Source organism: Rosa rugosa, chromosome 5 (assembly GCF_958449725.1).
Source record: "Rosa rugosa chromosome 5, drRosRugo1.1, whole genome shotgun sequence".
Classification (NCBI taxonomy): Eukaryota; Viridiplantae; Streptophyta; class Magnoliopsida; order Rosales; family Rosaceae; genus Rosa; species Rosa rugosa.
In genome coordinates, this window is record NC_084824.1 from 29088726 (window position 1) to 29115755 (window position 27030).

The 27030-nt window shown below is 38.8% G+C and overlaps 2 protein-coding genes and 1 long non-coding RNA gene across 5 annotated transcripts; 1 reads left to right on the forward strand and 2 right to left on the reverse strand.

The window, feature by feature from the left end:
- Positions 1-10318: 10318 nt before the first annotated feature.
- LOC133709578 (uncharacterized) lies at positions 10319-13559 on the reverse strand. The gene is made up of 10 exons (XM_062135365.1): positions 13477-13559; positions 12685-12760; positions 12453-12572; positions 12284-12351; positions 11708-11816; positions 11563-11631; positions 11424-11481; positions 10935-11170; positions 10788-10839; positions 10319-10648 (listed from the first exon to the last, which is right to left on the reverse strand). The coding sequence occupies exons 2-10, from the start codon at positions 12685-12687 to the stop codon at positions 10581-10583; spliced, it is 783 nt and encodes a 260-aa protein (XP_061991349.1). The 5' UTR covers positions 12688-12760; positions 13477-13559; the 3' UTR covers positions 10319-10580.
- Positions 13560-14303: 744 nt separating this feature from the next.
- On the reverse strand, positions 14304-17537 carry LOC133709579 (increased DNA methylation 3-like). 2 transcript variants are annotated; one of them, XM_062135368.1, is made up of 3 exons: positions 17408-17537; positions 14977-15189; positions 14304-14825 (listed from the first exon to the last, which is right to left on the reverse strand). In XM_062135368.1, the coding sequence occupies exons 2-3, from the start codon at positions 15143-15145 to the stop codon at positions 14518-14520; spliced, it is 477 nt and encodes a 158-aa protein (XP_061991352.1). In that variant the 5' UTR covers positions 15146-15189; positions 17408-17537; the 3' UTR covers positions 14304-14517. The 2 variants fall into 2 exon arrangements, with proteins under 2 accessions (XP_061991352.1, XP_061991351.1); XM_062135367.1 differs by having other exon boundaries at positions 14977-15214; positions 17408-17529.
- A 2994-nt stretch (positions 17538-20531) lies between these two features.
- LOC133712312 (uncharacterized) lies at positions 20532-23805 on the forward strand. 2 transcript variants are annotated; one of them, XR_009847290.1, is made up of 4 exons: positions 20532-21505; positions 21580-21650; positions 22411-22493; positions 23176-23805. It is a non-coding gene; the product is annotated as an uncharacterized LOC133712312 (long non-coding RNA). The 2 variants fall into 2 exon arrangements; XR_009847291.1 differs by having other exon boundaries at positions 20533-21505; positions 22411-23802.
- The last annotated feature ends 3225 nt before the right edge of the window (positions 23806-27030 follow it).

Sequence of the window (27030 nt, forward strand, 5' to 3'; positions counted from 1 at the left end):
TAGATTAATCTTTAGCTCTTCCTCTGTTCCACAATCTGTTCCAATTTTTGGGTTTTTAGGTTTGTCTCAACTGCGGCCTACGGCTCCAAAAATTATCCAGGTAATGTGGTACCCCCCCTCCTCCTCTTTGGGTTAAAGTAAATACAAATGGATCATACCATGATCAGCTTCAGGCAGGGTGTGGAGGTGTTTTTAGGGGTCGTGAGGCATCCTTTTTAGGTGCTTTTACTAAAAAGGTAATTGTCCCTTGTGCTCTTGACGCAGAGTTGATTGCTGTAATTGAGGCGATTCGCCTGGCTTGTTTGAAAGGGTGGTTGAATTTGTGGGTGGAGGTGGATTCTTTGATACTGCTCAGTTTTGTTAATGATCCTCTTAAGGTTCCTTGGCGTCTGCGCACACAATGGAGGAACTGTTTGCATTTGTCTAGACAGTTGAATATTCATTTTTCACACATATATAGGGAGGGGAATTCAGTGGCTGATAAGCTTGCTAATTATGGAGCCTTGCATGGAGATTTTGTCTGGTGGGAGGTGGTGCCTCAGTTCCTGCATTCGGCTCTGGGTGGTGATTTCTCTGGTCGCCCATCATATCGATTTGCTTAAACTAGTCGACTTATGGTTTTCTTTCATGAGTTCTCAGCTTGTATTCTTTGTTCTGTTACTGTTCTGTTTGGTTTTTTGGGATTGGTTTTGGCCTAGTCCCCCATTCCCTATCCTTGTTTTTCTTTTTATTTTAATAAACGGAACCGGGCGTGGGGTTGAGCCTCCCAGCTTGGCTGGGTTCCAAACCCTTTAAAAAAAAAAAAAAAAAAAAACATAATTGGGCCCACAATAATTTATACAATAACAATATCAACGTAAATCTGTGTGAATAAACCACAGTAACAGATGTCTGTGTAAAAGCTAAAATATTTTCACACAGATATCTGTGTGATTTGATATTCACACAGATTTCTGTACGTATTATAAATTAGTTTATTTTTTATGTTATGTGAATTATAGAGAGACGGATTTCCGTGACAATAAGTTTTCAGTACAGATTTATGTGTGAAATGAGTAACACACGAACATCTGTGTGGAATTAGACACGGATATCCGTGTGAAAATAAAAAATAGCTACTAAATTCTGTGGGAAAAAGGAGACTAGAGACAGAATTCTGTGTAAGCAATCGAATGACAATTAACATGACAATTAGTGGTTACCGAGATAAATACACACGGATATCAGTTGCAAATGTGTATGTATTTCACACGGATTTTCATGGCAATTCTGCTTATATTTAGTAGATTGATCAAAGTTTACCATTGTTCTTCAGTTCTAGCTTATGATCCTGGTTTAAGCTGTAGTCTGCTGATGTTTTACTCCTTATTGCTATTGATTCTCTTTTCAGGTTTGTATTTCCACTTCTCTTAATCTCATCATCTATATTGCAAGTAGGTTTGATGGTTTATTAATTTTTATGATATTCATGATAATTATAAAATTCTATAAAATTTATTGTTTGGATTCTTATTTTAGATTTGTGTATGTAAATTAAAATGATCATAAATAGGTGATTGTGAAATAGGTTCATTGATTTGCTAATTTATGATATACATGATTAGAATTTACTACTTCAATACTTAGAATAGTATGATATAAATTTTCCAAACAAAATATATTGGTATAATTTCATGAGAAATTATATACACGGTATAATTTCATGAGAAATTATATACACCCATCGTATTTTACTTAATACACATATCTGATTTTTGTAAAATTTTAAATCACTATTTTACCCTTTTTTCTAATATCTGAGTTATGCTCAATGGCAAACAAACAACCACTGGAGTGATTACTCGTTTTCTAATATCTGAGTTATGCTCACGTATTTAGTTTTCTAATATTATTTTGATAAAAAATTATCTGAAATGCATACAACTATATACGCAAGTCTTTGTAAATTATTGCAGTATTATTTATTTGAACAAATGAACATGTTTATCAAAACACTAGAACAGATAGAAGAAAAATTGAATAAATTTCTTCACTATCTATTTGAGTATTTTCTTGGGATTACTAGGATTATCAAAAGAAAACATGAAATTCATCATAGTTTAATAGTATAATAGTAGTTCATTGATTCATATATATCTGGGTAGGTTTTGATGTCCAGTAAACTAAAGATCATGAGAACCATGGTGCCTTTTTCAGAATGAATAAGCAAAATTTTCCAATCCCTTGACAGGTTTCACCTTGGAATTAGATGTACTCCCTTACTAGATGAACTTGATTCATAGAAATAGAGAGAACCAGATAAAAACGAAACGGATGGAATTGAATTGAGAGAGAGAGAGAGAAGTAATTTAGGGTTTAGGGAGAGAGAGGTGTTGTTATTTGCAGGAGATCAGAGAAAGAGTGTAGTAAGGAAGACAGAAAGATGAGGAAGGGTAAAAGAGGAAAAATATAGGGAAAAAATGGCAAACAAATTTTGAGATGTGTGTATGAAGAAAAATAGGATGTGCAAATAAAATTACACATAATTTTATACCAATTGATTTAAAAAAAAACTTTATACCATTCAAATTCCTAGAATGTTTATACTTTTGCATTGCACAAAAACTTAGTACCTGTTTAAGGATTTGGTATTGGAATTTGATGCATCCATGCCAAATCCTTAAATTGTCCCATTTTTGGACAGTTTGGTAATGATGTATTATGTATATTCTATGATACCCATTCGTTGTTACATGTTATTGGAAAATTCGGTGGCCCGACCCTATGATCCTATTGTGCATATTAAGTTCGTGCACATGTGAGATCATAGGCGGAGTGCTGCCGAATTTTTCAATAATATGTAGCGATGATTTAGGAATCATAGGGATATAGATAATATGTCATTGCCGAAGGGGTTAGGTTCTACACCTTAGGAAAAAAGATATAAGGCGATAGTTGATTCATTCATCATGTGCATTTTTTTAATGGATTTTTTCATTATGCAGTAGTTCTCTATCAAAGCGGCTAAATAGTTGAGCAATATGGACAAAGATTGGGTGTTTCACAATCAAGAAAGTGATGAATATATTTTTGGACTCCGTGCATTTATCAATCATGCACAAAATATCGCACCTTAGGAAAAATAGTGGGGCCCACATATAATATTCACAAGGATAAAATAATCTGTGTGAGATGAGTATTAGCCTCCCCTCCAAATGGCACGGTAATTCAATATGTGTGTGTACCGTTGGTAAAAAAGCCTTCACACACTGAAATCCGTGTGAGAAAGTCTTATTTCACACAGATTAAACTTTTGGGTAATTACTGTTTTGCTAGTAGTGACCTTCCATTCCAAAAAAAAGAAAAAAAATATTGGTCCACCTTATTTAGCCACTTAACTGGATCCCCTTTCTCGAATGTATTGAACTCTATTTGTTCATGGTTAGTAAGTTGGGGTCATTGAACATCATCAGAGGTTAAACAAAAGGGTTCACAACCAGGGGCGGATCTACATACATGGTGGAGAGGACTCAAGCCCACCCGAGATTTCTAGTATAAGTAACTGAGTATGTGTAATATGTACATATGTAAGGACTTGCAGGCTTTGTTTAGTGTTTTAACTAACACAAAGCCTGCCCAAGTTTGAATCACATCAATAGCAATCCCATTATTATTTTTTTCTCCCACCATTCATACTGGGCTCGAAGTTGGAGGCCTAATAAACTTTTCTATTTTCTTGATTTCTTCTAAATGTTTTGTTTTTCTTTCTCCCAATGCATATTGGGATCGAAGTTGGACACTGGGCCTCCCTTGTCTGTGGCTTTGGATCTATCTGGTCTTTAAGGCCTCCATTGTGTGTAGATTAATTTGGATCTATTTGGTATTTAGATTTGTATTTTTGTATTTTTTTTTTTGTTTAATCTTTGGGCTTGCATTCTTTTGTAGATGTTAGGTCTTTTTTTTTTTTTTTTTGGCATTAGTTAAGTTAATTTTTCAATCACACAGTTATTTTATTTAGTATAAAATGATTCTAAAAAATTTTCTTTTAGGTAATCGATTAAATAGTAGTTTTGGATGAGTTTTTATTTTTTGCATCTCAATAAAATATATATCTAATGTATTTTAGTTAAATACTGGCACTGTGCTAAATTTTCCTATCACTTCAGTAAAAAAAAAAAAAAAAAAAATTCAAGCTCACCCCGGTTTTGAATCTTGGATCCGCTACTGTTAACAACATTATGATCACGATGAAATGCTGGCTATGGAGGTACTGTTAATTCCCTTGCTGTATAGGTGGTTGTTAGTACTGTCCTTGGGTTATTTGGGGGAAGTGTGGTCTTTGAGTCATGGTAGTGGCATAATTTGGTGGTGCAACCCATTATGGTTTCTCAGTTGACTACTCAAATATTGAGTTACGGCATAAGGTAGCTAGTGACACAGATGAAGCAGAATACGTAGGCATGACAAATGAACCAGAATAAGAGAAACGGTAACGCAAGCCTGAAACGTTACAAAGAGCTGAATCCTAATTGTGTGCACGATTAGAAGAGGAGCCCCAAACTACATTCAGTTTGCGTTTAAGTTTTAACATTGAAAACTTAACATTGAAGAAAAAAATTAAAAGAAAATTGCCAAACTTATATTTCTTTTTATTGACTGATAATCTAATATAGAAATATACTATTATTAACTTAACTCACTTTGGTTGGTCCTGGGACCATATATTATCTTTATGTGACTTGTAATATTTTAGGGTTATCATGGTAAATAATAAAATAACATAAAATAAAAACCAATTTCTTTTAAACAAAAATTCATATAATAATTACCCACCATCTACAGATAACCACTCATCATATGCTTATATAGCAAATTCAGAGTTAACATTCTTCTCTCCCTTGATAATATATAGATGACAAATTTTATAGCAGAAGTGTGTAAAAGATCATAACAAAATAATAAATTACTCGAAAAATCCCACAAATTTCACAGCAAAATTTTGGTTGGCATTGAAAGAAAATAGATTGTAGAAGTCGTACTCATACATAGGAACCAAATATAGAAAGCGATCAGTGCATAGCGAACCCTAGAGTTCGAGAATAGCGACGGCGGTAGAATTGGGACCGGCAGTCTCTCTCCATGTTGAGTCGAGTAGGCCTCTAGCCTTTGTTAAATCACAGTTTCAGAGGGAGAAGGAGTTGGTTTTCGAGGCTGGGTCTATGCAACGAGTTTGATCAGATCTTAGGCTGGTGGGATTGCTAGATCGGGAAGTGGAACAGGTACAGGTGTCTGGGTATCGATGCTGCACAGATTTTGTCCCGGCGAGGGGAGGGAGGAGTCTTCGAGGTCAGAGCGGCGGGGGTTCTCTTTTCCAGCCGGTCCTCTGTGGGATTAAGGATTGTTGACCACCTGTAACAGGTCGACGATGTTGATGCACAGGTGGAAAAGCCGGCCGCCGAAGCTATGGTCGAACGGTATTGTCGTCGGAGGACATGATGGCAGTGAAGGCAAATGAGCAGCTTGATTCTCCTCCTATGTTGGCTTGGGTTTGGTCTTGGGTATCAACGCTGCACATATTTTGTTCCGGCGAGGGGCGGGAGGAGTCTTCGAGGTCAGGGCGGCGGGGGTTCTCTTTTCCAGCCGGTCCTCTGTGGGAGTAAGGACCGTTGACCACCTGTAACAGGTCGACGATGTTGATGCACATGTGGAAAAGGCGGCCGCCGAAGCTGTGGTCGAACGGTATTGCCGTCGGAGGACATGATGGCAGTGGAGGCAAATGAGCAGCTTGATTCTCCTCCTCTATTGGCTTGGATTTGGTCTTGGGTCTCTGGGCCTGGGCTCATATTTGGGCTGATAGGGCAGGGGAATCTTCCTGCTATGCAAGGCTTGATTTGGGCTTGGGCCTACAGACTTGGGCTCAGGTTAAGGCAATCTGGGCCCTAATGTATTAGGGTATTGAGCCTGTGTGAGGTTGGATTAACTTCTATGAGTCTTCTATGACGTTTCTAGTGTCTTACTTGTACCACAATTGAGTGATTGGTAAGTGGGGGCTAGTTGAATGATTTCTTTTCTGTAGGAGGCGAGGTTTTTTCATTCTTGTATAGGCTCGCTTAAATGTGAGCGTTCTAGAGATTTTAATGATCTGCTCTAGCTTAGATAGTTTAGTTCGGATTTTCTTGCCGAGTTTTGGTTATGAAAGTTATGGTAGACTCTAGCCTTTTGGCTGTTGATCTAATGAATTCAACTTCTATTTCAAAAAAAAAAAAAAAAAAAAAAAAAAAAAAAAAAAACATAAGAACCAAAAGTGAAATGACCATATGATCCATAAATATTGGTATGTATATTATATATATATATATATATATATATATATATATATATATATATATATAAATTACAGTTCAAAGATTTGAAAACCACACCTCACTAAGTTATACAATTAATCTTCTTTTTATAAAGCTCGATTATTCAGGATAAGGTTCTTGATATCTGATTACAAGTTGTATAAACTCGTGTTTAACTTGATTACATGACAGTGTATAAATTTAATTTTAACTTATATTCCTACAGGATTAAATTCATGGGTAATGATTAACAATTCAGACCCTTGTCTCCAAACTCTATTCAGTAGCAAATTCATAAAATTAAATAAAATTTTAATAAAATAATAATTATCATAGTAAAAATCAATATAAACAAAAGAGCATTAGACAGATGTATCGTAAGTCATAAAATAGTTAACTATCACCAGAATGTCTAATTATTTTATGTAATCGCATAATTAAACAATTATTATTTTTGGACATCATGTCCAAACTAATAAAGACAATCCAAACTAGAGTGGACCCAACAGACAAAATAGGGTAATTCTCATAAGATCGAGATTTTCTTTTTATCTTACCTAGCTGCAAGTTCGCAATGTAGCTAGGGTGGTGAAAAAAATCCTAGGATTTGTACCCATTTTCTTCTAAAAGTTCTCTTCTACTCATGGCGAAGGAGATGGCGGCTCACCTCTAGCAGCCCTGGCATTGATAGAGAAGCAGTTGTTGATTTTGGGTCTTTGGGTTCAGCAACAGTGGTTGAGGACAACTTTTACTTGGTGGGGCATTTGATCAGTTGGAAACAGGGAGATAAGAAGGGTTTCCCGAGCACGATGGCGGTGGTTTGGGGACTAAAAGATCGTCTCACGATCACATCGCAGGAAGACTGTAAGTTTTCGTTCAGGTTCAAACTGAAGGAGGATTGCAATCGGATCTTGCACGGGGGACTTACCACTACAGTGGAAGGATGCTGATTTTGGGGGAATATGACAGTTTCGGCGACGTTGCCGTGTTCCTTTATAGTTGCTGCAGATGTGGGTAGGAGTACTTAAGGGTTTAGGTTGAGAATGGAGGAAACCTAATTCTACTGGGTTCCTCGATGGGAAAGTTTCTGAGGGCTGATCCATTCCTATTGCAACGTGGATATGTTGAGCAACATTTTCGGGCTCTAATTAACGTCTAGTGTCGACTGTGGAGCTTAAGGGGCTTTATTTTTATGGCTGGGGTGAAGACAACGATCCACCTCCACTATGAGAAAATCAAAGGACTCTGCCGAGCTTGTGGTCGATTCATGCACGAGGTAGATTGATGTGATCCGTTTTTGGTTTCATCAGATGGCAAGACCGGTGGAATGGGTGCCGATGTTATGGTTGTGAGAGGCGTGGAGAAACCTGTGCAAAAATCTAGAGCTGGGGTGAGTTCGGGTCGGGTTGGACCGGTGATAGAGATTAGGACTTTGAACCCTAGTGTGGCGGATAGAGGTGGCAAACATTTCGCTAGGCTTGAGCACTGCACGAATTTGGCACGTTCAAAATCGGCACAACACAGCCCGAGCATGATGAAGGGTGGGCTAGGCAGGGTGGGGCCAAGGTATATTAGCCCATGGCCGGTCAGGACCGAGCCCATTATTGGCCCAGCACAGCCTGAGCATGACATATTGCGGGCTGGCTCATTATAAACATAAAATTTCCTTTTATTTTGAAAATATAAAAATTTACAGTGAAGAGATCTGAACATCCCTTCTATTCAAAATTTCTTGACAATTTCACCCATTAATGTTGACGAAGTAGTGAAATAGAACATTATCTCTTTATTTTAACATTATTTTTTTTTTCTAAATATTAAATACATGTTTATTAAAGAAGATTAATCTCACAATAATACAATCAAAGGATTTATAAATAAAAAAATATGATACTAAATCTTTTATGGTTTGCTTTTTTTTTTTCTTTCTTTTTTTGAATCAATCCATCAATGATTGTCATTAATTCTCAAGCCAGAATGGTCATTACATATCTCTTTGCTGCCATTGACTAGACATGCAAGAGGTTATGGGGGTACCACAGTGGTACATAGGGATAGACCACTAATTAAATATCTAGCTCTCACTTAAAAAAGCAAGCCTATAAGCTATGAAAAAAAAAAAAATAGCAGATAGACAAGCAACCACACTCATTAGCGCTCATTAAGGAACTAACAAGCATATGTCCCTAAAAATAGGGTTATTGAAAGTAAAAGCTAATAACATTCTATATGGCCGAGGTCTAAACACCCGGTCCAAATGACAAAGTAAAGGCCCAGGGCAATAACTAGCAGCCCTAAATCCCAATAGGAAAAATCCAACCCAAGATCCAACAGACTGGCCTAGACACCCACTTCGCGGCTAAGTCAATCGCCGCCATCGCCATGATCGCCACCACCAAAACCAAAAACATCTTCGGTGCCTTCCTTCGACGCCACCACCCACAAGATCGAACGAACTCGGGCATAACCAAAACAGATCCGAACCCCAAAGGATTCAAACATCTCAGTCCCCAAGCCGCCATAACTCCCATCGATGTCGCCGTCGGAGTTTGGAAGATTAGGCACCGAAAAACTGTTCCTTGAATTAGTGCCTGCAACCTCCATAGCCATGAAGCCTCAAATCTGGAAACTCACGCTGACTTCTTTGCTGCAATCTCCAAGCCCGACACTCCTAGAAAGCCTGCAATAGAGAGTAAACACCCGTCTGGCAGCACGAACCGCACACCATCAACATGGCCAAGGCCACCTCCGATGATGGGGTGCCGCCGCCGGACGAGCATAATCTTCACGAGGTTCTGGAACCAAGTAGAGGCGGCCAAGGCCTGATAAAGTTGTCACATTATATATTTAGATATATTCTAAATTAACATTACTAACATTTCATTGCGTTTTTCTTTCTTTCTTTCTTATAGTAGAATATAAAAACTATCCTTTCAAATATATGAAAAAAAAAAAAAAAAAAAATATATATATATATATATATATATATATATATATATATATATATATATATATATATAAACCATTAGGAAACTAATCTTAGAAAACTATTACGATTAGAAAATAAAACATAAAATACTTAAATTAAAATTTTTAAATCGTGCCTAATTTTGGGATGGCCCGAGCACGGCACGATATTTGCTCGGGCCATGGATCAGGCCGAGTTTAATGTTCAAGTAAATGGGCCGGCACGAGCCCGAGCATGATAATAAATAGGTCGGCCTGAGCTCAGCTCTAAGCAAGAATTGACCTGCTTAAAAGAGGTCGGGCCAGTCCGTTAGCCACCTCTAGCGGTGGAGAATCTCACTGTTGAGGCTAGGGTTCTGCCTCTGTCGACAATGGGCAGGCTATTCTAGACGGTCGACTTGCAGGCTATACGAGGCCGGGAGGTCGTGATTGTGAGTGCGCTACCTGTGGCGGTAGCGCCTTAGGTGGCGGCAGAGCAATTGACTCATGTGGTGCGGCTTTCTGGGAACCGAAAGGAGGCTAAACTCTCCTAACTAGGGCAAGACAAAAGCCCAAGTTGACTGGGGTGTGACTGGGGTGGAGGACTTTGCACCGTTGGATGTTGAGGAAGGCTTTCCTAATACTAATACACCACGTGTCACCCAAGAAGAAACGAGGCCGTCCGAGGTGGTAAATATTTTTGAGGGCTATGTTGGGTGTTCTTAAGCCCAAAAAGAAGTGATTCCCGCATGGCCACAAACAGAGGTTGAGGAGGAGGCTATGGAGCCTGATTGGTTGAGGGATCCAAGGAAGCTGTGGAAGCTCCCTTGATGGAGGAAGTTGCTGGTGGTGCTACTCTCTTGCTTGAGATGGCACCAAGCTCGGTTCAGGATTGAGGGATGTTGCCAGGAATACCTAGCTTAAAAAGATTGAATTGCTTAGATAGCGGCTCTATTTAACAATCATTTGTGCTGGTTATTATGTGTAATTTCGCTGTACTATAAAATAGTTGGCTAAATCATTTGACCATATCACAATCACTCTCAATCTGTAGGACACAATGTTCTTAGACTGATAATAGTTTGGGAATACAGTTGAACAAGGATGTCTATTATAATTTATAAATTGGCCAAAATATGCACCAACAGTTCAATTCTTGAAAGCCAAAATTGTATGATCTACACATCACATTACAGCCATATTTTTGGTCCCCAAAATTTGGGATAAGGGCTAGTAGGCTATTGCATGATATGGCAGCGATGTGCGATGCAAAATCAGAAGAGTCCCCTCGAAGCTTGGCAGTTAATCCTCTTAGACAAGCAGAACTGCATTTACACATCCATCGTTCTCTGGATTATTTGTCACCTGAGCATATTTCCCTGTATTTACCAGCAAAGATGAGTAAAACCACACAATATAAAAATCTAAAAGTACCCTCATTTAAAACAGGGGGAGTATGATGGCAAAGTTAATTGAAAATTAAGCAGAATGGCAAGCACATGGAGGTTTTGAACTCACCCCATACAACTTTCCCGTTAGGTGTGACAAGACCAAGTTCACTTACATTCACCTGAAATTCAGGGATAAACAAACAACAAACAGCCTGAGAAATCATGATATTAAAGTTACAAGTCATGAATCATCACAGAAGACTCAGATAGGTACCTCAATGATGGTTCCCTTGGTCAAGACACCAAGAGAGGTGTACATTTGACCATTAGGGTTTTTCTTCACACCGATAATCTCAAGGTTAAAAGTACATTTGAGTTCAGGGTGTGTCACATGAGCTTTAGTGAATCGCAATCCACTGGGCCGGATAAATCGCTCATATTTGGGAGGTTTCCTGGTAAAACCAGGTCCCACAAATGTGGCTTTTGTGATCATCCGCTTCCATTGCTTAGCTGCACAGAAGAACCAAAATATAAGCTACCAAGAATGGGAGCAACAAAATTACATCGTATATACCTGCGCAAAAGTTTTACAACCGTAGCATGAAAATATATGAATGAAAATCAATTTTATCTGGTTGTCTGGAAAATAGTAATTATAAGCCTAAATAATGAATATATAAACTACCAATTGACTTCAAACTTTATCAATGGGAAGCTAACTTAAATCTTGGATGCATAGGGATAGAGAGAAGGCAGTTCTTACTCTTGCGTTTGCCCGTTCGAAGCACTTTAAACATCTCATCTTCAGCCACAGGCCTTACCTGGAAAAGATACAACTCAGTCAGAAAATTGTTTATTCACACATTAAAGAGTACAGGGTCCAAAAGTTGCACTTGAGTTACCTTAGGCAGAGGGACTTCCCATTTCCCAGCTTTCTCTTTCCGTTTTTGCTTGATGGAATTGCTAAGAGTCTATTTACAGCATAAAGTCAGATACCGACATGAAAATCTATCTTAATCATTCTATTTAATGGCTGTTCAACCATACCTTTGCTCGTGTTGTATTGTCACGATCCAACAAATATGTTGGAACAGCTCCTTCATGAACATCATCATCAACCTTGTGCCTAGTCGATGACTCCTCATGCATAGCCAATCTGTCAACATTCACAAACAATATTTAATTGTGAAATACAGGTCATTATAATCACTAGTTCAATAAACAGTAAATAGCAAACACACTCTTCAGTGTGTGCTACCAACACAACGGCAAACTACCTGATAAGCGTATAAACTTGTACATATGATCGTAACTTTGTATTGTGCATTATCACACAACAAACTAATAATTTTCAAGCAATTATTGCTACATGAATATAAATATATAATACTTTCAAGTCGAGAAGAACATATTAACAGTCTAGGGTGGAAAAAAGAACCATATCAATAACCACAAAAGAAGAATCTCAAAATCATTTACTATATGCTAAACATATTTACTGATAATAGAAAACTTCCGAGTTATGAGCAAAGTTGTAAGAGAACAATCCTCAGAGTAGAACTAAGAAGAAATAAACAAAAAGGTTCAATTAAATTACTCTAAAACCCAGGAAACAGAACTCACGTTTTCTTCATTAGAGCCTTTTCTGCATAGCGTTTCTTGGCAAACATCTTGCCTTTAATACCCAGAGCCTGTTCCATTACAAAATTAGTAAGAAACATGATAAGAAAAGAATTTTATTTTATTTTATTTTAATTTCTCAGGACAGTAAGGGGAAAATAATAGAATTGACCTTTTGCGCGATTTCAGAGCGCTTGTGGACCTCACGAGCCTCCTTCTTGCGCTTGCGCTCAAAGTGGTCAGGTCTGTACCCATATCGCTTCCTGTGAAGATCTATATAATCTCCCTGCGGCTGAATTCCAAAAATAACAAACAACATGAAATTTCATCCTAAATAAATAAGATAGATATAAACAGAGAGAAAGAGATAAAAGAAAAAAGAAAAAAAGAAAAAACAAACAAACCATGGTTACAGGGATTTGTTGCTCTCAGTTTGTTGTTACAAATCACAAGCAAGCCTCAACAAGAATCTACAAAAGACTGACAGATATAACATAAAAAAAAAACATTAGAAAATCATCCATCAAAAACAAGTGCATAACATAGTTATTCAACAGCAAAACAAAACAAAATATATAGAAACATCAAATCAAATTTTCTTTATCTGATTCGCTTTATATCTCTCATTCAGTGAACTTCCCCAACCAAAATTTCACTCATACCGACTCCCACAATTTGAAAATCGAAGACATCCTAGGCAAACAATCATATAACTTTACCAAAACATCATGATTCGTGCAATACCCAATATCATCTTATACAACTGTTTCACTAGTGCTAAGTTCCCTAGTACTAGGGTAACTACAGCCATTTCACTTTTCCAATTTGTTGGGGCATCTTTTTCAGTGAACAATACCCCAAACATGGTAAGGGAAATTGGGTTCCTATTTCCTCAACGAGGCCCTTGATCCCCACAGCAGTGTTTAGCATATTAGTGGAGGACTATTAAAAATTATAATGCTAATCACATGGAAGCCTAGAGCAAGCAATAATTTCATTCTACTTCCCAGATAGGCAAACAAAATCACTCTCTTACGTAATGTAAAACCAGACCTAATGAACAGCAAATTCAAAACCTTCATCAGATAATAGAACAAGGGCTTATTGAATTACTCATATATCCTTGAAGGCTTCGACACTAAGACCCAAATTTCCCAGGAAACCAAATAACAAGAGGGGGGTGTGAAGAAACGGACCTGAGACTCTGAGACAGAAGCTTGCCCAGCTTCGATGAACTGGATGAAGAGACAAAAAGATGAAGGCGGTGTTTTTAGGTTTAGAGACCCAGGATCAGCCGCCACAACCAATGGAAAGTGGACACCTAATACTGAAATTAAAATTAAAAAAATTAATATCGGTTCGGTTCGGTTCGGTTGAACCGATTTTTCGAATACATACTGGCACTGCTCTTACCGGTTTAGTACGGTTTTTGGCACCGATTGGCCGATTCGGTTTATCTCTAGTCATATTTAATGTGTTTGAACAATTGAACAAGAATCTCCCTTTATTTTCTCTTTCGGCTATTACTTTGTATTCATTTAATTCTACTTGTATAACAAGTTTTTATTTTTTGTTTTGCTTAAATAAGATCCGCTCAGTACAATCATAAGTCGTATTCTCTTCGTAAATAAGAGTTGTAAGTTCGATTTATGAAAGACTTCTGAAGTTTGCATATGGCCAAGTGCTGTGTCAACTGATGTGGGATGTGTCATGTGCAGGAAGTCTTCCTTGTTTGGTTATAGCAGTTCAGATTTAAAGCCATTGATTGATAGCTAATTTATGCAATTCTTTATCCATGAGTTGTTAATGTAATAAAAAACAAAACAAAACAAAAAAGGCGAAGTCCAATAAGGGTGATAGAAGGGTTGAGGGAAGCAGATCGATAAGGGACTCTTGAAAAATCTCGTGGGTGGCTGAGAAGGGGAACCCGAATCGAGAAGCTGGAAAATCTCCGCCATGAAATTCAAAGTGCCAAGAGCTTGACCCCGATACTCATGAAATGAGTTTCCAATTGATTGTCCAATAAAGCTAAAAGAGACTTGATCTTCATTGTCGATGTAAATTGAACGAAAAGAAACATCTGAAACTGTTAGGAAATCATTTTCTAGTAAACAGAGCTGAACACATTCCGTTTTGCAGAAATAACAAGACAAGACATCTCTGTATGCATGTACTTTGTAAACCCACAAGCAAACAGGTAGCATGATGGAACAGACTTCACTTACGGAAACTTGACATCAGACGGTTACTTGGGGAAACTTGACAGGGGAAGACTTGTTGCCATCAAATGGATAGAGGAATTCTGAAGACATTTTGGATTTCAAAACCACCACTTCCAGGATTCCATCTGGCCGAAAGACAGGAGAAAACAGTCGAGTATCAACAGATCCAGGAAGATTAAAAGAGATGGTAAATGGTCCAGCTGCACATAGTTGCTGGACTTTCATCTGGTACACAGTTGATGAGTTTATGACAAGTCCAGTCTCTGTCATGACTCCTTCAATATGAACCTTCCCGTCACTTTCAATCATACATTTCACTGTACCTGTTAGACCAAGGATTACCTACTTGGTTATTACAATCTCTAATCATTATGGTAGGTATTTAAAAGAGTGTCACAGTGCAATAAAGAGTGCTTGTGCACCACGTATGAGATGACGTACATATATGATGAAATTAAAGATAAATAATCTTACTTTGTTTCCTCCGAAGACCTGGAAGTGCAACTCGAAATAAGTAGGCAGCATCACTCACGCCAATGTCAACATGACCGATAGCTGGTCCAGCAGTACCTTCATTTGCTGTTCCAGTTATAACAACAGCTGGCTTCAGACATGGATGGTAACCAACATTTTGGCTGTCCATGCTATCAAATTTGCTTCTTTATGGTCTAGATCTCTCAGATGCACCTATTAATTTTATTTAAATAAGTAACTGGGCAAGCACAAGATAAGAAAGATATTTATTGATGAGCAAAAGTTAATTTCACATGTAATCCGAGATTTAGCATGATGTAAATTTCAAAAATAGGAAAAATGAAAGCTTGCATACAAGTAATATCAAAACTTACTAAAAAGAAATTATATTTGTTTATTTGGAAATATAAGATTATAAGAATCTGCAGATGATCGATTTCATTGTCGATGTCAAGTACAAAGCTGAATGATACGGATCATTTTTGTATCAGTTTTTCTTCCTTATTAACTTGTACAGAACTAGAGAACAATGACAATGACAGTAGCTAAAGTCTTCTTAAGAACAATAGATGTGTACATATATATTTTGCTGTGCCTCCAGAGGTTCAGAACCAATTAATAGTGTGTTTATAAAACTGCAAGGGGACCAAATCCAGTAAACAACCAAGTGCAGGGCATATCTATGGGTGTCAACATACACTAAATTGGGTCATGAGCAATGTTCTAAAAATCCCTCTGGGAGGTCTAGGCACTAGAAGGTGATCAGCCGCCTCGACTAGTCTAGGCAGCTACTAGGCATGCCGGGTTTGAGAAACATGTTCAATTTTTTTTTTTTTGGGATCGAATATTAAAAAACTTACTTTTGAGAAAATCTGTCAAAGGAAGTTTCTCCACTTCTAAAAGCATAAAGCAGAAAACAAGATTAATAGATCACTCTAATAAGTTAATGGAATAAACCAAAGAAGAACTGAAGCCCCCAACTATTAAAACCACAAAGCAGTGCTTAGTAGCTTTACATGCTTAATCATAGTACTGGACTATTAAAGGTTATATGCTAATCACATGGAAGCCTACAGCAAGCTAACAAGTAACTCAATAATTTCATTGTAGTACTACTTCTAGCTAGGCACCCCTACCCAGATAGGCACACAAATTAAGTACTGGAAAACAACAGAGAAGCATGATAATAGGTTGTACAGAAGACCAGCCAAGGATTGTCTATATTCATACATCCAACTAAGATAACCATCATTGTCTTGGCTACAAGCCTACAACAAAACTTAAATCACTCTCTACGTAATGTTGGACTACTCCACATGCATATATAATAAACGGCAACAGACTAGTGCACCGACTGTTGTGAAGCTTTTCACCCCAGAGACTTTTCTTGTTCCCTGCTTGCTTGCCATGGGATCAAACACACCCATACCACAAGGGACTAGAGGTATTCTAACCATTACCCATTTGACTCTACAATGAGGCATCACCATTTTATCTATAAGAATTAATATTACCGAAGGATAAGCAAGTTACAACGAATTCATGCACATGTACGTAGATCATTAATTGCTATAAGATTCCGTAATGATAATATAGCATTCGCAAAATCAAGCCTTCTATTTGCACATGTACCAGACACGATCAAAAGAGCAAGAATAAGTAATTAATGTAGAATAAATTCCATGGAATTTTTCAAGTCAGCTTACAAAATTGAAATCGAACACATGCCACTATGTAGGAGTCATCACAAGGATTGCAAGGGTTCAAACGGCGTAAAACAAAATGGGGCTAGGAGCACTAGAACAAGCCAAAACAAAATAGCCCCAAGACATAGTGCTATGTGGCAGTAGTTGCCACCTCACCATCGTCTTCAACCTCTCATCAGAACCCATATTATTCAGATTTTTGCACCAGAAAATCTGATCCAGCCCCTCCCACATTTCAAAGTTCTCTACAAGACTCAATTCTTATCGGTTTTCGTTGATTCTTGATCCTAAGGAAAGAGGATGAAACCTTCTATAGTGATGTATAAATTTTTATCCTCAGTTGACAAATTCAATAAACCAGGTGAGCTTTGAAACTCAGCTGGGTCGTCAATGTAAGCACCGAAAAAGTTACAGCTTCTCTCTACGATAACTCCCTTGTTTCTCAACCAAATTAAGCAGATAATACATCAATCTTATGCTACTCGAAAATCCCAAAAATTGTGTGTAATCAATTCATGGATTCGAGGACTATCAAGAAAAATAATTTTACCAACAACAAAACTGTAAAGGAGAAATATGAAAATAACCAAAGCTTTCCGTATAATTGAAATTCTTAGCAAAAGAATGAAGCAGATCATTTAAGGGAGCAAACCAATTAGGTAATAGATGACGCGGACGAGAAAACCAGAAACCATAATCTGTTGAACAATGAAACTAGAGCTCACCTCTCAAATACTTCGCACCAAAACAAGACTTTGAGTTTTCCTCCCCTTTCTTCGAGACTGCTAGGACTCTAGGAGCGGAGCCCTTCTCTATTTTCCTCGATTGGCGTTTTTTTTTTTCCCTTAAATAAACCAATAAAAAATAAATAAATAAAAACTACCTGAAACAGCAATTTCTTAAACATATCGTAGGCCCCACATGTCTTAAATCGAGTGGGTTCAGGAGCAACATACATTTTTTTTTTTGGTCGAAAGGGAGTAATCAATTAAGAAGGCACAAGGCCGGAACAACCATTGCAAGTGGTGTAGTGGTTCTTGCCTAGTTGGGTGTGCTCCCCAACCTAGGTTCGAATCCCGAAGCTGTCAAAGTGGCCAGGCACTGTGCTGCAATGTACAGTTGGAGCATTTCACATGCGCCGAAAGGGGTTTATCTTGGGCCTAGGAAGCCTTTGGGTTCCCTTTGACAAAGTCAAAAAAAAAAAAAAAAAAAAATTAAGAAGGCACAAGGCCGGAACAACAGTACAAGGGACACAACCCAAAAAGACGCATGATTCACATAGTCAAGAGCCAAAACAAGCAAAGACTAGAGAAATTAAAGAAAAGAAACGAACAGCTGAAAACAGAAAGCAAAAGCAAACCAGAAAAAAGAAGGAAATACAACCGCAAAGCCCAAAAACGGGAAACACCGAAATCCAACAAATATGAAGCAGCAACAGAAGATTCCGGTTAGCTGAAGCCACCAACTAAAGAAATCATGAAGACGGAGGGCAGGGCAATCCATCTCTTGAAAGAATACCAACAAGGGAGGATGGCGGACGATCAATCCAGACGTCCGGGCACATTCTCCGCACCGCAAGCGAGGCGAGGTGATCCGCCGCCGAATTCGCTTTTCTTGAGACCCATGACCAAGCAATACGCTGCCGGAAAGAGGGAGAGTTCTTGATCTTTGCAACTGCAGGGTAGATGCTCCAGATGTTGCACATTGAGGGAGAGTTGATGGCATCGATCAAACACTTTGAGTCTCATTCGATGATGATTGGAACAGGGGAGAGCTTTTCGGCAAGATTGCAAGCCACGATGGCTGCACGGGCTTCTGCTTCAAGTGCTGAATCAGCTCGACAAATCGAATGAACACCATCAATTATCTCACTCCGGCAATTTCTTGCAATTACACCCAACCCAACAAGGTGAGTATTAATTGCCCAAGTTGCATCCAAATTTATCTTTATGTGTCCGTGAGGTGGTGATTTCCAACGGTCAGAAGTGTGAAGGTGAGGTGCATTGAGGGTGGGACGGTTGGTGTTGTGGTGTTGGACATAACTTTGGGAGATTTGGCTAGGTGGCGAAGGGATGGGTTCTGGATGGAATTGGCTTTGAGGAAGAGTTGTGATGGAATTTAGGTGATGAGGTGAGTGGGTTGGATGATGTAGGTTGGTAGAAATGGGGTTTTGGAGGTGTGGATTAAAAAGAGGGTGATGGGGTTGGTTATAGAGAGAAAGGGAAGAGAGAGAAGGGGGGATGAGGGAAGAAGATGGAGAGGGATAGGGACATACCTGAGTGGATTGCAGGGGCTCACATGGTTGCATAACATGAATTTTGTTTCTTGAGTAGAGGATAAACTCAGTTGCAGCCTTGGTAGCAGATGAAGCAATTGACGATGGATTGATGGGAGTGCCTTGATAGATAAAGGAACAACGAGCTTTCCAAATTTCCCAACAGAGATAGGAGACCATGGTAAGATAATTTGCTTGAAGCTGTTTGTTTTTACCCGCAATAGAAATGATAACTCCAAACCATTTGTCAAAAGTGTCAATTGTTTGTAGATCAACTTTATAGTTCAGGTCAGAGGCAAACCATGTACAAACAACACCATGACATTGTAAAAAGATATGCTCAATTGACTCAGGGTAAAGTTCACACACTGGACATAATGGGCTTTGGATGATTTTTCTGTTGAAAAGATTTAGGTAGGATGGTAGAGCATTGACCATGATCCTCCACATAAAATTTTTGACTTTAGGAGTGACATTGAGTGCCCATATGGAGTTCCACACATTGCTGTCAACTCTATGGGAGGAATGTGCATGAATGGTGGATAGCTTAAGATTCTGAGAATGAAAGAAATGGTAACCATATTTTACCGAATAGCTGCCGTTCTTAGTAGGTGGCCAAATAAGTCTATCTGGCATGGTTTCATCCCCAAACAATGATAACTCAATCTGAAGCTTCTCCTCCTCTGAAAGTAAATCACTAATTTCATCCAAACACCAAGTGTTAGTGTCCCAATTGATAATATCTTCCACCTTCTGAGGTCTAGAATTTGAAACAGGGAGCAATGGTCTCAGATAGCCTGGATTAGCATTCAAAATCCATCTATCAGACCAAATATCAACCTGACACCCATTGCCAATTTGCCACCTAGAGCCTTCCACAATTAAATCTTTCCCTTCCAAAAGGTTGCTCCGTGCCCAAGAAGATCTAGATCCCTTCCCAGCACTGAGGATAGAGGAATTAGGATAATAGATTCCTTTCATAATCTTCGCGCAAAAGGAGTCGGGGTTTGAGAACAAACGCCAAACCTGCTTAGCAAGTAAAGCGATATTAAAATCATTGAGGTTCCGGAACCCCAAACCACCACAATCCTTCGGTTGGCCCATAAACTCCCAACTCTTCCTATGGATCTTAGATTCAAAGTCTTTTTGACCCCACCAAAAGTTAGAAATTATAGAATCAATCTCTTTGCAGAGGGTAGATGGAAATTTGAAGCAGTGCATTGGGAAAGTAGGAACAGCCAAAGCCACTGATTTGATGAGAATCTCCCTGCCAGCCATAGAAAGAGTGCCTAATTTCCAGCTTTGAATCTTATCCATGAGCCGAGCTTTGACAAAAGAAAGAGAGGCCTTTTTTGATCTACCCCAAATTATAGGCAACCCAAGATAGCGGCTAGGATTAACAGTAATTGGGACGCCCAGAATGTGAGCCCCCGAAAATTTTGTTTAATTTTTAGAATGTAATTTTTCGCCAATAAGATTTTCGCAAGGTAATTTAAGTGAAGGAATTTATTTTGGAAATTATTTTGGTATCGAGATTACGATTTGGGCCTCATGATTTAAGTGTGGGCCAGAGTTCCTCGTTTTGGGCCTAAGATGAAGTCAAGAATTAATTAAGGAAGTTTCAGACGAAAAGCGAATGAAAGAAAAGTCCCGAGCCCAAAACCCGAAAGAAATTAGCTAGGAGAGTTTCGTAATTCGTCGCAAGGGCAAAATTGGTATTTCACGCACACAACTATAAATAGAAAAAAATTGGAAGCCCTAGTCCCATTTCTCCCTTGCAGCCGCGTCCTTCTCCTTCCCTCTCCCCCGACCTCTCGCTCTCTCTCTCTCGTTCTCCCTCTGCCATCACCGGAGACTCCATCTCCGGCCACCATCTCACCACATCACTTCCACCAGTCGACGCAACACCTGAACCCGACCAAAACCCACCCGGAATCACCGACATGCATCGCCGGTAGCCTCCACACGCGACCACCAAAAGCTGCGACACCACTGCCCTTTCTCCTTCGTCGATTTCCGACCATCACCATGCCACACTGACACCACCGTCCGACTCAGTGGACAAGGAAGAGCGAAACCCGTGAGCATCATCACTCGTCGATGTCGGGAAACCGCCGTACCAGCATCGTCGGAGGCCTCGGCCCTGCATGCCCTCGTTCTCTACTCTCCAGCTCGGATCGAGCTAAACAACCTCCGTAGCTGGAATCAAGGCTTCACGATGCATCAAAGCCATAGACCCTCAGCCTCCGATTTCGGCCAGAGCCCCCGCACGCGTCTCACGCGCCACCGCTGGCACGTGAGCCAACCTAGCGTCACCGTGAGCACCACCAGCTTATTCTCTTCGTTCGGTAAGCTGGATTCTATCCCTTCTTCTTAGTGAGGCTTCTACTTTGATCTAGATTGAGAACCCTAACTCGATTTCTTAATTTGAAATCTGTGAGGATTTTGGAATATGTGTTCTGGAGGTTTTGGAGGAAGGGAGGTCTGCAAAATTGTAAGCCTTCGGAGAAGAGAAGTGCTGGGTCAGTTCCATTTGTATTGAGGAAAGGTAAGGATTCAAGAACTCGGTTTTGGAATGAATTTGGTTAAGAGTTGGACTGTTGATCTTGTCATATCTGTTAGGTGCCCAAAGCAATTGTTGGAGCTGGATTGCAGCAATTGGATTTAGCCCTCAGTTTGGAGAAGAAGAAATGGTAAGGGTCTGGGTTTTGAATCTATTGTTGGTGAAACTGTGGTGGTTGTAATCTGTTGTTTGTAGCCTCATGAATGGGAAAGTGTTAAAATGGTGATATGGATATGTTGTTGAGTGGATTGGAATTGATAGGAAATTGTCCTTGTTGATTTAATTATGAAAGCGGTGATTTGGCTAATTGCATGAGAAAAATTATAAATAAGAATGGACCGGTTTTGGATAAGTGAATTAATATGTGGAATGTTCAATTTAAGGTCCGTGAATAGAAATATTCCAAACCTACCATATCCCGGAATTATTGTATAATGAAATTATTCGGGAATGGTGGTTGCTATTTAATAGCTTAGGGTTTAAAGGCTAAATAAAATGAGGTCAAACCGGTTGACCGAAATTTTAGTATGGGAAGAAGTGTGATCACCATATCCCGAATGAGCTTACTATGTTAAATGAATTGTTCGGGAATGGAAATTGCCATTTGTTTTCTTAAGGTAAAAAGGGTAAAGAAATGAAGGTGCAGGTGCTAAGTATAATCACCATATCCTAAATGATTCAAATGCTATATCATTTGGATTTGGATTGTTTGGGAATGGATAATAGAATTTATCAACTAAAGGAAAATTCTATAAACACAAGTTCTAGATCATTTTTTGATTAAAGGATAATCCGATGGACTATAAGGAAATTAAGTAAATGTTTTGGTTGCTCGGTTAGTTGAGTTATAATGAAGTCAGGTTACTTATTGGTTTAATTTTATTATAAAGGACCCGAGCGTGTGCATTTGGAAGTGGACAAAGTGTTGAAAGTCGAGAACGAACCCGAATGTGGGCAAGCACTCCAATTCCAGGTAGGGTGAGCTGTCCCTTCCTTGTTAGAGGCTTTTCAGTATATGTGGAATGCTATACTATGATAGTATGTTGCCTGCAAGAACGTTTTTGGTTGTTCATCAGTCGATGCCTCGTGATACATGTGTTTTCAGAGCTGATAATTGTTGATTGCGAAAACCGAGGCTAGACTTGCATGTTGAGATACTGTACCCTTTGTATGTTTGTGACCTGAAAGTGAATGGGACCTAGACGCGTTGATTCCTAGGGATCCCACGGTGTCGATAACCGTGAACCTCCGGAGGGGGCTGTGCTCCTATGTTTGTCGGGGAAAGGTAAGTACAGACAGTGAACCAGTCATAGGAGACTCAGAGCCAGGAAATGGACACTTTCGCTACTTGTAGTCACAAGGACTACAAAGTAGTTGGCTGGTTCTCTTACTCAGGACGAACCAGATCGGTCACTGATTTATTTTACTTTAGCCGGCAGGTAAGTATCTCGGAGCTCCAAGTGTGTGAAGCATACTGCACATGTTTAATGAAAGAAAACGAATGTTTGTGGTTGCCACTTTTCTTAAAGCATTTTTCGATAAACGTGCACAATATTATGTAGTAAATATTTTCAAGTATATTATTTTTTCAAACCTAGCATGGTTGGGTCGGCCCCTACTGGGCATGCGAGGACGAAAGCTCACCCCTACTATAGTGTGCAGGTTTCGAGCATGTGGTCGGGAAGCGTACAGGGGAGGCACATGGCACGGCTTGGCGCATTTCTCTTTAGTTTTATCAAAAGAAGGTTTTGGTCCTTAATCGGATTTTGTAGTAGCTAGTTTATTTACTTTTTATTTATTTCCTACTCGTTTACAAAAAAATTCCGGGAGACCCGTAACCCTGGGGCGCGTCTCCCATACTTGTAGTTACTTAGTGATCCGTTTTATTTTCCAAATTGGGCTCCGATTGCAAGCCCAAAACTCTTAGCCCATTTCGAATTCCGCTTTTGACAATGTGTTGTTAGGTTGCTAGAATGATTTGTCCAAGAAAGTGTTTTGTAAACCAACAACCTAAACTCAAAAGGCCTTGCGGTTTCGGGTTGATGAGCTATCGAGATGCCATTCGTGACATGTCGATTCCTCATTGGCTCGGAGTCGCGGCGCTGTGGGACCCCCCTTTCGGGTCACCACAGTAAAGTGGTATCAGAGCTCTAGGTTCCGAAATACTTTCGAAATCGTTTTTGCAAAACTGCAACCCTTGTCATAATTTTTTTCAAGTGTCGAATTTGGTTGGGCAAAACGCTCGAATTTCTTGGACATTTTAAAGTATGTTGGTAAAAAAAAAAAAAAAAAATGTTTTCGACGTCCTTCCTTTATTTTATTCTTCCCGGAGGATACCCTATTGCCTTATTTCGCTTGCAAATATTTTTCATTGAGGCTACTTCCGAGTCATTCAAAGAATTTCCAACGGATTTAAAAAGTAAAGATACATTTGAGGTTCCTGGAAAAAGAATTTTGTTTGTTTCCTTGTGGTGCTTTAAAGTTTGGTTTAAATTTTAAATTGCCAATGCCGTCATGATGCCACTCGACCACAAACGCTCCAAAGGTAGTAAGTATGAAAATTGGATAAAGTGTTGGGTAAATTATTAGGGGATTGAGCATTAAGGAGTTAACGAAGTTATATTCGGTGAGTTGATACTCGGAAAAGTAAGTTAGAGATGAAGTTGAAAGGAATATTTGTGTACCCCCATGCTAGTGTTATACAGTAAATTTTATTGATGGATTAAAGTTGTTGTACTACATATATTGTTGCACGTATTGAAAAATATAGAGTGTTGTGTGGAGCAAAGTGAAAAATTGAGTAAAAGTGAGATCATGTCCCCTATATAGTCATTTGGATAAGTGGTGTTCGTATTTTCACTCGATTTCCTCTTCTTCCTTCCGAGCGATGGCCCGACTGCAGCGGTTCCCCATCGATGCTCTACGGAAAGAAAGTGTGATTTTCGAGTAAGGTAGACACCACTCAAGTGTTTCCCAAGTGGTGGATTGATAGGGAAACTTGTAATGGCAACACAAACATGAAATTGATTATTGCTTGAGCTTGGCATCTCCCCAATCTTGTTGTTAATTGGTGGAACGATATGAAGCTTTGTTGCTTTGGAAACTCTAATGTTGTATTGTTGTGCTGACAAGATTACTTTGTGGGGAAGCACAGAAATTCAGGAAAGACCAGTGGAGTCACATAAACTATTCTTGAGTTGTCATTGGTCTGCATAGAGTTGAGAAATTATGTTCCCTATAATCAGGGAAATTGTTGGGAAAATAAATGATTGCGGAACCAGCAACGTACTTGGAAATGTTAGTATGCTTTGAGATCACAAGGTCACGACCTTGTACTGGTATTTAGTAGGATCACTAGCAACGTTTCTAAGAATGGTCAAGAAAAGATCTTTAAAGGATTATAACTTTAGCAGCCAGTTTTCTGTACTTCAAGGAATCTTTGATCGCTTTGAAGTCAATAACGCTACGAATTTCAGAACGTAGACAAGTTGGTAGCACACCCTTGAAAGACAACTTTGATTACGTGGTTAGAATGACGCTGAAATGGTGACGTCAAGGCGTAATTGAAAAGTTCAAAAATCTAGGTGACAAATTGCGCATTTACCTCACGTGTTTGCTTTTGAGACAAGGAATTCGTAACATTTCTTCCACACCAGGAGTTTACATTAACTGTTTTACGTTCTTACCTCTTACTACAAAAGTTGATTTTCGTCTCTTGCATTACTAAAATGTTTTCCTCATAAGTCAAGAGACTACACCTTAAACAATCAAGTTTTCCTTACTAAAGTGTTCTGTTTTACAAAGCTCGAACATTTTGGGTTCTTCAAAAAAAAAAAAAAAAAAAAAAAAAAAAAAAAAAAACACAAAAAAAAAAAAAAAACAAAAAAATTCTACAACCTAGACTTTGAAAACAAACTCAAAACTATCTTCAAGGCTGTTTCAGCAAAATGCATTTGAAATTATTTCCTTACCTACCAAAAAGTTTGTGCCAACAAATCTTGTTCGAAAAGTAGGAGAGTTTACAATTTCCCTATTCTGTTTTCAAGCAAAAAAAAAAAAAAAAAAAAAAAAAAAAAATTGAAATTCCAAGAATTTTACTATTTTGTCTCCGCAACTACTCGAAATTTAGTTTTATCCGACCTCTACTACTTTTAAATTTCTGAAATTTTGACGACGGTCTCAGTCAGCATTTCTACATCGAACCTACTGATCTTGATTTGGTTGAAATTGCATATCCAAAATTTTAGTAGTGAACTCATTCAAAATTATTTTCCAACTTCTTGGAAACTTGAAATGTTAGTCTCGTTGTGGCTTTCTCTTATCATTAGTTATCTTTTATGTAAACTGGTGGTTGAAAGAATGTTAGTTCACCTTCGGATTTACTCAGGGCACCCATTTCGAAAGTAAAGGATTACTTTAAAGGAGAATATTTAGAAATTACTTTTTCTTGTTGTCGGACGAGGACACAAGAAAATAAAGTGCTTGTAACCGATTCAACTATTTTGGCTTGACCAAAAATTGAAGGAGCGCTTATGACTTGATTTTTGAGTTTTGACATCAAACGAGTTCGTATGATAGAAATGATAGTTCAAGGTCGAGACCGTTAATGGAAATGCTACGAACTTTACAAATCTCGAGGAGTCAACTTCGATTGGTGATCCTCGAATTTCGTTGAAACTTAGCGAAAAGTATTGTTGCAACTTGATGCCTTGAGCATTGGACGGTTTGTTTGGTCAATGCCAAGCGACCTATTGATTGGTGTCTCATGACGTGTTGTAGGTACTTAGGTGTTGCGATTTCACAATGTGACATCGAATTTACTGAATCGTTTGCTTGGTTTCGACGTCATATGTACAAGCTGCCACAATTGTTTGTCCATGGAGTAAACAGTATCCGCTAAGCTACGTATAAGTGTGCATGAGGTATGACAACCAAGATCGTTGATAACTACGAGGCGGACGACAGCGATGACATCGTTGACGTGTCATTTGTAGTGACGCTCTACGAAACTTATTTAGGTTGACCAATGGAGAAAGCTCGGTTTCTCTCCTTGGTTGCCACTTATATTTAAGGCTCAAATTCCCGAGTAATTTTATACTCTCGTTAAATGGGAATTGAGCGTAGACGTCGATTTGTTTTCGGTGATTTTGAAAAGTAAGCGATTATTGCATGGTTGCAACGAAGTTGCTATTCAGCGAGTTGCTTATCGAAAAGAAGCAAGATTCACGGAATAAAGTGTATCCTATGGAACGTATGATAGGAACACTTACTGAATTGATAAAGATAGCTCCGGAATGGGGATATGAAATTAATGGAAGCACGAATTGTGAAAGTTTTACGAATGTCATTGTGTTGTGTAAGATAATGTGTGACGGGGCATTCCACGCGAATTGTTTACAAGTAATGCTTGAGGATTCTTACACTAAAATGTTGGTCATTTAGTTGTGGAAATGAGGTCGACGAGTGGATTTGCCACTGCTTTGCAGTATGTGGTTATTGAGATTAGTGGT

Bases quoted from the DNA above. Each gene is read 5' to 3' on its own strand.
- LOC133709578 (XM_062135365.1), bottom strand. The intron at 11,632-11,707 runs GTATGGTTGAAC...TGCTGTAAATAG, and splicing joins ACAATACAACACGAGCAAAG to ACTCTTAGCAATTCCATCAA. The intron at 11,171-11,423 runs GTAAGAACTGCC...TCTTCTGTGCAG, and splicing joins TCGAACGGGCAAACGCAAGA to CTAAGCAATGGAAGCGGATG.
- LOC133709579 (XM_062135368.1), bottom strand. From the start codon at position 15,145: ATGGACAGCCAAAATGTTGGTTACCATCCATGTCTGAAGCCAGCTGTT. The intron at 14,826-14,976 runs GTAAGATTATTT...TTGGTCTAACAG, and splicing joins AGGTCTTCGGAGGAAACAAA to GTACAGTGAAATGTATGATT.